Source organism: Archocentrus centrarchus, chromosome 17 (genome assembly GCF_007364275.1).
Source record: "Archocentrus centrarchus isolate MPI-CPG fArcCen1 chromosome 17, fArcCen1, whole genome shotgun sequence".
NCBI lineage: Eukaryota > Metazoa > Chordata > Actinopteri > Cichliformes > Cichlidae > Archocentrus > Archocentrus centrarchus.
In genome coordinates, this window is record NC_044362.1 from 22,021,540 (window position 1) to 22,031,494 (window position 9,955).

Sequence of the window (9,955 nt, forward strand, 5' to 3'; positions counted from 1 at the left end):
GTCAGTTATGGAAACCCATTCCATGAAGCTCTCTACACACTGTTTGAGCTAATCTGAAGGCCACACGAAGTTCTGAGGTCTGTAGCAATTGACTGCAGAAAGTTGGTGTCCTCTGTGCACTATTCTCCTCAGCATTTGCTGACCCTGCTCTGTGAATTTACAGAATTCACCGAGCTCCTGAGAGCGACCCGTTCTTTTACAAAATGTTTGTAGAAGCAGTCTGCATGCCTAAGTATGTGGTTTGATACACAGTCATTATGGTCATTATTTTAAGAAGGTGTCAATGTATAACATTGCTGTAGTTGAATCTATTAAAATCTATTTTTATTTTCAATGTAGTATTTATTTAAGAGATTGTACTAGATTCCAAGTATTCATTGTTCTTTAAGTGGAATCAATAGTGTTTACAAAGTCGGTGAGTAATCGTTAAATAATCATGATTATGACCCCCCCCCCGAGCAACCCTACAATCATGTTTGTTCAAGTTCAATTACTAATACGAGTTATAAAAATCCAAATAATTTGACATTTTTCATTACTGTTCCACAGCCTTATTTGTAATATTCTATACCAATTTTTTTATTTTTGCTAATAACCATTTAAAAAAAAAAAAAAAAAAAAAAAAAAAAAAAATTTAAGTTCTTGGAAATAAACTGTCCATGAATTGCCTGTCCCCTCTGTTACTCTTGTGGAAATCCTGAATGGGTTCCCTCACTCTTCTTCTAGTCACAGGAATTTCAGTAAGTCAAAGAAAATACAAGAACCAGAGTAAATATCACTTTTTTCATTTACAGTATAAACCAACTTTTTTTGCAATTTTAATTATATGGTTGATAAACATGTTAAAATTTGTAGACTTCATGTGCTGCCCTGTTGTGAGGAGGAGGAGTAGTAGTATTAATAATAATAATAATAATAATAATAATAATAATAATAATAATAATATTATTAATAATAATAAACCTAAAACATCCTCCCTGTTACTGCTTTGCCCATTGGTGACATGCGTACTGGTGTAAATTCTGCCTTATAGCCCATTTCTGTGTATGTTTGCACGTTTCAACAAACCTTAAGATCCACACTCCATGCCAGTTGGTGGCGGTAGAGCATCAATTAATCGTTTGCTAATCGCCGATGCAGAAACCGGAAGTAGTGCGGGGGGGGGGTGTTAACCATAACAACTACAGGCCCGCCTCCTTCACTTCCTGTAAACAAAGCAGCAGTTGGCTGTCAGTTACTTTCTCGTTAGTTTTTAACCTGTTATTCGGCGTTTTCAGTGATGGCTCAAGCCGGAGTTCTCCTGGACAAGGACCAGTTCAACTGCTCCATCTGTCTGGACGTGCTGAAGGACCCAGTAACTATACCGTGCGGACACAGCTACTGCTCGGTCTGCATCCAGAACTACTGGGGCCAGGACGACTACCTCGGGGTTTTTGTCTGTCCGCAGTGCCGGCAGAGTTTCAACCCGAGGCCGCTGATCTCCAGGAACACCATTCTGGCCGACGTGGTGGAGAAATTCAAGAAGACGACACTCCAGGAGGACTCGGCTGTCTCGGCAGCTGGCCGAACTTTCGCCGAAGCAAACGACGTGGAGTGCGACGTCTGCAGCGGGAGGAAGAGCAAGGCGGTCAGCTCATGCCTGGTTTGTCTGGCCTCGTACTGCGAAGACCACGTCCGGCCTCACTACGAGTCCTCGACATTCATGAAACACAAGCTGGTGGCGGCCTCCAAGCGACTCCAGGAGAACATTTGTCGGCGACACGACAAGCTGTTGGAGCTGTACTGCCGCACCGACAAGCGCTGCATTTGCTCTATGTGCCTGACCGACGAGCACAGGGGACACGACGCGGTTCTGGCCGAGGAGGAGATACAGCAGAAGCAGGTAATCACCTCACCTGAATTACTCAGGAGGCGGCTTACCCCCAGCTGCAGCTCGTTTTGGTAATTGGGAAAAAAAAAAAACGAGAAGACAAAACAAACCCATAACAGTGTACTCATGAAAGTAACTAAAATAATAAATAATTAAAATAAATAAATACCATTGAAAGTATTTATAAGTCTCACTGCTAATGTGGATTTTTTTTTTTCCCGAGACTAAGTTAACTACCTCCACAAGGTGCTGTCTATATTGTTTCCCCGATTTTAAACTCTATTCTGCCCAATACAAATACCTCCAAATTATTTTAAAAAACAGAGTAACATTTAAACTATCCATCCATCCATCCATCCATCCATCCATCCAATCCAGTATCCCAGCTGCCATAGGGTGAAAGGCAGGGTACACCCTGGACGGCGCACTTTCGTACAGTTTAAACTAAATTAAATGAGTAAATTCACTATGGAAATTACTGTGATTTAAAAACTAAAAAAAAAAACCCAACAAAAATTCCAAATGAAGTGAAAATTAAAAACTAATGAAAAATATTATGAAGAATATTGATATCTAAGAATATTTGTGCTCCTGTAGGTAGTGTAGTGGTTACACATTTGCTTCACATGCAGAAGCACATGCAGACACAAATCCCTTTGGGATCTGGAAGGGTCAGCTGTTGCTCAGGAGCAGATTGTCTACCAACCAGAAGGTCAGTGGTTCAATCTGCGGGGCCTCCAGTGTGCATGTTGAAGGATACTTGTGGGAGAGATACTGAACCCTGAGTTGCCCTGATGTGTGAATGTGAGGTGAACAGTTTAACACATTGGAAGGACATCATCCACTGGAGGAAAAAAATAAGACTAAAGAAAGCAGCCTCTTCTTCTAAGTAGCTGAGACAAAAGTAGAGGCTGGTGGTAGCTTTTATTTTATGCTGTTTTTATGCTGAAAGTGTTGCTATAGATCAGTGGTCAAAAGTCAAAAGTGCTGCGGCCCACTTAAAAAAACAGAAAATCCCATGGGGCCCTCCCCCAACCCTTCCAGTTGTCTGATAGCGCTGGCTTTTGAAATTTTCCTGGCTAGAAGCCTGTCCTCACTCTCATCAAAATCCAAGAGAAAGTGAAGTATTTCCTTGAACATTTGATTCAAAAAACATAAACAACACAGGCTGTTGGCTATAAATTGCCAATACTACCCAGTCATATGTAAAGTGTAAGTGTAATCACAATTATCACATTTAACACACATTTAACATTGGATGGTCTGAATGAAGGAAAAAGTGCTGCTTTTCTCTTCTCTTATTATAAGTTTCATGACTGTATCGTGGTGTTTATTGTAAATCATTGTGCACTTGTCTTAACAAAGCTTTCGTGGACCATCTGCAGGTTCTTCAGAACGCTGTTGCAAGTATCACACCATTGCTCCCCATTAACTTCAGAGTACACTTTAAGGTTCTGGTTTTGACTTTAAGAGGTCTGCATGGATGAACACCAGCATGCATCCCCAGCAGGTCCCTGAGGTCATGTGATTAGGGCCTGCTGGCTGTGCAGCATACAAAGATGAGAACTAAAGGACACAGAACTGCAGTGCAGTATTTAAATGTATCTCTTAAAGTCCACTGTTAAACAGCTGTCTTTTAACAGTGGGCTTTTTTTTTTTTTTTTTTAAAGAATATCTAATCTAGAACAGATATTTGGCTTTATTTACAGTTAGACAAAATCAGTCTAACTGTTGAGATGCAAACACACACACACACCCCTATGAATCATTCAAGTATAAAAAAGGCTGCATTTGAGAGGCTGTAACAACATGTTTAAATATGTCTGTGTAGATTCTCAGTTATCCAGGTCATAGTAGTCTCTGGAGCTTGAAAAAGGCGACTGGACTTCTTTTTGTTTCTTGAAGACGTTTCACCTCTCATCCGAAAGGCTTCTTCAGTTCTCAACCAAATGGTGGAGAGACCCAGGTATTTAAACCCCTGTGGGCGTAGTCCCCTGGAGGTGGTTATGACCCTCTATTGATCATGGTTGAGAACTGAAGAAGCCTTTCGGATGAGAGGTGAAACGTCTTCAAGAAACAAAAAGATGTTTAAATATCAATTTCTTTAAATCAACTCATTGTTTCACTAATTGTCGTATTCTCTATTCTTTAATTATAAATCAAGCAAGCCATTGCATATTTTAAGCTCTGAGTGGGTTTTGTTAATCAGTTGGCATTTGTAATCTAATCAAATGCAGTGTGACAGAGAAAAGCAGTGACAACCCTCCTCCCAGTCTTGAAGCAGGATCTTTTAGATGTAAGGTGAATGCATTAATCACTATATCTCAGGGCCACTTATCTAAGTTAGAACAGTACACTGCTCATAGAAATTCAAGGAACACTTTGAACACACATCAGATCTTTATGGGAAAATCATGCTGGATATCTATACTGATATGGACTGGATAATTTTTTAAGAACCCAGGGATGCCACATCATTTGATGGAAATGAAAAATATCAACCTACAGAAGTCTGAATTCAAAGACACCCAGAAAATCAACTCAAGATGGTACTCATTAGTTTGTATGGCCTCCATGTGCTTGTATGCATGCCTGACAGTGTCGAGGCATGCTGCTAACGAGACAGATGAACTTGCTCTTATTTGTAAAAAGCACAGTGCACCAGTGGTGGACCTGTCAATTCTGGTATTCTATGGCAAATTCCAAACAGGCTCCATGGTACCAGGCAGTGAGCACAGGACCCAGTAGAGGATGTCAGGCCACCCTCATGAAGCCTGTTTGCGATTGTTTGGTCAGAGACATTCGCACCACTAAGCTGGTGGAGGTCCTTTTGTAGGACTTTGACAGTGCTCGTCCTGGTCCTCCTTGCACAAAGGAGCAGATACTAGTCCTGTTGATGGGTTAAGGGCCTTCTACGGCCCTGTCCAGCTCTCCTAGAATATCTTCCTGTCTCCTGGAATTTCCTGCGTGCTCTTGAGACTGTGCTGGGAGACACAGCAAACCTCCTGGCAATGGCACATATTGATGCGCCATCCCGGAGGAGTTGGTCTACCTGTGCAGCCTCTGTAGGGTTCAGGTATTGCCTCATGCTACCAGTAGTGACGCTGACCCTAGCCAAATGCAAAACCAGTGGAAAAACAGTCAGAAAAGATGAGGAGGAAAAATTGTCAGTGGCCTCCACCTGTAAAACCATTCCTGTTTTGGGGGTTGTATAAGTTAATAATCACTTAAATGATCATCATTTCATTTTCTTTATATCAATTACTTGTTTCACTACTTCTGTTCATTAATCTTTTATTGTCAATTAAACTCATCATTGCATTTAAGTCTCAGTAGGTTTTGTTACCAATTTATAATTTACAATACAGTTTGAAAGAAGGAAAGCAGTAAAGCAGATAACTCAGTTCCTTTGTATTCAGAAGGTCCAGTGTTCATCAGTGACTGTTGCAGTGTCTTTTTGAATCAAGACATGATCTAATCTAGAGCAAATATTCAGCCAGATCAGGAGCAGAGTGACACAGTCTTAACCATTAAGACACTTAAATCAGCTCAATAAGTTTAAAGGTTGTGTTTCTCAAACCTGGTTTGTAGTTATCTGTATGGAATACAACCAGCAAAGGTTTACAATAATAATAATTTCAAGGTTTCAAAATAATTTTTAATCATCAATGGAGTTTCTGTGATCTCATCTAGCTTTCTAAAGTTTTTTTAAAGTTTTTTTTTTTTAAGACCTGATCAAATAGGATGTAGATGGTACAGAGAAATGTGCTTTTACTTGCACCCTGATTAACTTTATTTTAAGTGATTCAGTTTTAGTGGCAACTGAGACAACTTCAGTCTGTGCCCAGGAGCACAGCAGTAGGAAAATGTGTCTGCTTTTATTGAGTTACATTCACTTTTCTTTCTTACTGACTTTTTCCCCTCAGAGGCAGCTCAGTGAGATTAAGCAGAGCTCCCAGCTGAGGATTCAGCAAAGAGAAAAGGAGGTGCAAGAGCTGAGAAAAGCCATTTTCTCTCTCAGTGTAAGTGCTGATATTCAGCATCTCACTGTTAGATGATAAAAATGTCTCATCTTTCTAATGTTGCATTTCTACACGTATTTTATTAACTTATGAAGTTTTTTTGGCTTTCTTCACTCTTCGCCTGCTCTTCCTTCCTATGTGTCTCCCTCCAGCGTTCGGCTCGTGTAGCAGCTGAGGAGAGCGACGCCGTCTTCTCCGAGCTGATTCGGTCGATAGAGCTGAAGCGCTTTGAGGTTAGAGAACTGATAAACGATCAGGAAAAGATGGCCATCGGTGAAGCGGAGAAGCTGCTGGAGCAGATTCAGAAGGAGATCGCACAGCTGAAGAAGAATGAAGATGAACTGGATAAGCTTTTCCATGCTGAAGACTCCGTCCACTTTCTTCAGGTGATGCCTTTCATGGTTACATGTGGTTTTTCAGCCTCTCAGGACAGTGATTCTAAACTGTGTTACTGTGGTAATATCAAGTTGCACAATGAAAATAGTCCCTGCATGCAAAAAGTTCCCAAAACCTTATAATGTGACCTTCTGATCCCATCACCCCTTTGCTATATTTTGGTATTTTACCTTATCAAATTCAGACCCTTTCACCTATTATCTTTCATTACTGTGGTCCCAGTCTTGGATCCTGGTGCCGCCCCCACTTGTTGATCAAACTATTTTATGTCTTACCTCTTGTCACAAATGGCTCTGGGTCAGTTTATCTTCCCATATGATGGAACACTTAATAAACACACCACCATAGCAAACTCTTGGAAAACAGGTTCTTAAAGTCATTTCTTCATCAGCCCTCTTGGTCTCTGTTTTTAGAGCTGTCAGTCCCTCCACGCTCCACCTGTGCTGTCGGCTTCGCCTTCATTCACAGATGACCCCGGCCTCACATTTGGCCTGGTGACGACAGCCGTGTCAGATTTTAAGACGCTGCTGCAGGAGGTCTGTCAGGATGGATTTGTCATCATTTATGAGAGAGGTAGATACAGAGATTTGCATCGCATTTGGGTTTTGCATCATAAATGATTCTACTGACTCTCTGTTGATGTTATTGCACTTTTTTTTTTCTTTTACAGTGAGAAATGTAGTAATTGTAAGGAGTCCAAATCTCACAGTCCAGCCTGACAGGACAGAGATGAATGAAACTGGGGCGGCTGTACAAATGGAAGCAGCTGCATGTGAGTGTGTTCCTGTGTGTCATACATTTACAGCTTTTAATACAGATGTTTAAACAGTGCAACACTTTTGGTGGGTGGGGACATTTTTTTGTTTTGTTTTTTTCCAGCTTAAATCACACTTTTAAATTAAAATGAACTCATTCAGAAATCTATCTTTGCTGTATTTAACACTCACACAAAGCCAAGCTCTTTTTTTTAGGGGTTTGTTGATGGAAGTTTCTTAAACATGCGTGTTGCACAGATTGTACAGACTGTGATTAGGGTTATATAATTAATCCTGCCCTGACAGTAGGGTCACGCATGATTAAAATATTAAAGATTAAAAATATTAAATCTACAGTCAGATAACCCTTAGAGAATAAATGGCAGTTTTATAAATAAAACGATAAAAACCATTTTAATTCAGAAGTGTTTGCTATGTGTTTAATGGCAAATTAATGATATCATTAGGTGATTTGTTGTGTGATTATAAATATAAAGAAATTCAGGCACTTTGTGAATAATTCCTCACCCTACTGGTTTACACTGATATTTTTCATATTTGTGATAACATGACAGCAAAACAGATATCTTTCTATCCTTTTTCTAGGAGGAATGTGTCTTAAATTAAACTTGAGAAACCCTAATATGAATACACAACACACTGTTACGCATGACCAAAAACGTAGTAATATGGAATGTGAATTTCTGTTCTACTAAAAATCTGTTTAAATCTTAGTTTTTTTTATTGCTAATAGTGTCATCATCTATACATTTTGTTCATCAGTGTAGCTTTTTTTTTTTTTTTTTTTTTAATTGCAAAAAAAAAAAACAAGACATGCCAATCTAACCCCTTTATCTCACAGCTGAAACTTCTTACCAAGTGTGTTTGTTTACATTTGACTTTGCTGAATCTGCACAAATGTTGCCGATATTGATCGATACCTGAGACTCCGTAGTAACCGTGTTTGTTGTCTGTCTGTGTTATCACAGTGGGCCCTTCACCTGGTCTAGACCAAAGTCCCGTGAGCCCTCTCAACCCCTTCCGCACTCAAAAACCTGTCATACCAGCGTCGGCCTTCTCACAGTTTGGTAACTGCAACCATTACAGCATTTATGTAGAGGCTACTGCATGTGTGTGGAGCACACTTAACCTAAACAAACATTAAAATGCGTCCACAAATATTATTGTTCTAGTGTAAGAAAGAAAGAAGTAAATTGAGTGTAGACGTACTTAAACCTGACAGTTTTAGACTTGGCTGTTGGATTTTCTCTTTTTTTTTTTTTTTATACATAGTCACTGTTTTAAAGCTAATTCAGTTAATAGGTAATAAGTACTAAAAGCTACTTTCAGCTGCTTCCTTATTCATAAGGGACCTCCACAGTGGGTGGCTCCACATGCTTGATTTGTCAGATTTTTATTAACTTATTTTTTTAATGCTGAATGCCCTTCCTGATGTAGCCCAAGGGATTTGTGTCTCCTCCTGGGATCCTTCACTTGTTGGGTGAATGAATAAACCACTACACTACAGAGTACTGTTTCAGACAAATTCAAACATATCAGAAAATTCTGTTAAGTGACTGCATGGCACAGATAGTGCCAGCCCCGAGCCTGGATAAATGGGTGGGTTGTGTCAGGAAGGAATGGACACTTGTTTCCAGCACTGGAAAAATACACTTTTCTTTTTTTCTTTTGCCATCCATAAGTCAAAATTTCTGGTTATTATCTCAAAATTTCAAGTTGGGTAACTCAAAATTTTGACTTACTAACTCAAACTTCAATTATTCTATCAAAATTTTGAGTTATGGATGGCAAAAAAAAAGTTTTTTCGGTGGTTGAAACAAGCCTCCATATAAAGGGCATCTGATGTGTTTAAAAAAAGTGGCAAATCAAATATGCGGACTGTGGCGACTCCTTGGGAGATAAGGGAGCAGCTGAAAGAGCTTTTAGGGAACACTACACTGGGTATATTTGATATCATGTTGTAGGAAATGTCAAAGTAAAGAAGTAAAGTTTGCCTTTTTTTTTGTTTATGCTGGCTAATTGATGTCATTTAGGTCAAGTTTGTGGAATGACCATTTTAATCAAAGCTTAAAGGCAGGCAGGAATTGATCCTCTTAATCTGAGTCCTGCGTTGGTGAAATATGCAAGTGTGTATAGATTTTTTTTTCTTTTTCTCCTTATTCACTTGCGTTATTGTTGACCATTCTTTGTAAAGGGGGGGCTCTTTCTCACTTAGCATCTCATTAACATCATACAGTTTTCAAAGAGCCAAAAGGAGAAGAATCCAGCACTGAGCAGAAGTCAGTGGTTAAAGCAGAAATGTAGTACTCCAGCAGTGCTCTACCTTTTCTTTATATTTCAAGCTAAAAGCTGCTGGTATAATTTGTGGTATTTGTTTGCGCTGACAAATTTTTCTTTTTTCTTTTTTCCAGTCTCTACTTTCTCCTCTGGATCCAGACATAAGCACCCTCAGCGACGTGCTCACCCCAGGAGAAAATAAGACTTCTTATGGAGATCAAACTCGCTAGCTGAATGCTATTATGCTATTATACTCAAGTGCTGTCCTCACACAAAGCCACAATGACACTCCAGTCATTTAATTGCTTTTTTTTTTTTTAAAAATCAGCTATACTTGCATATTGCATGTAAGCAGTGGTAGAACAGGCATGGGGGAAGTACCACTGAACATCCCACTGACAGTGTATTCACTTCCTGAAGTGTTAAGCAGCAAAAAGCAGGACTGACTTACTGGATCTTATTTCAGGACAATATTTTGTTATTTAGTAAAGAATTATCTTTTATGCCTTTATATTATTTATTTTTTAACCAACACTCTGTAAACAGTCATTTGGCTTCAAAGATAATGTGAATTATGTGACATGCTGCCATTAAAAAGCAGACATCCTTTGCTT

General features: G+C 39.4%; 1 protein-coding gene across 2 annotated transcripts; it reads left to right on the top strand.

The window, feature by feature from the left end:
* The first annotated feature begins 1,164 nt into the window (after positions 1–1,164).
* ftr67 (finTRIM family, member 67) lies at positions 1,165–9,925 on the top strand. 2 transcript variants are annotated; one of them, XM_030752134.1, is made up of 7 exons: positions 1,171–1,882; positions 5,797–5,892; positions 6,045–6,278; positions 6,702–6,861; positions 6,959–7,060; positions 8,033–8,131; positions 9,476–9,925. In XM_030752134.1, the coding sequence occupies exons 1-7, from the start codon at positions 1,280–1,282 to the stop codon at positions 9,541–9,543; spliced, it is 1,362 nt and encodes a 453-aa protein (XP_030607994.1). In that variant the 5' UTR covers positions 1,171–1,279; the 3' UTR covers positions 9,544–9,925. The 2 variants fall into 2 exon arrangements, with proteins under 2 accessions (XP_030607995.1, XP_030607994.1); XM_030752135.1 differs by lacking the exon at positions 8,033–8,131 and having other exon boundaries at positions 1,165–1,882.
* The last annotated feature ends 30 nt before the right edge of the window (positions 9,926–9,955 follow it).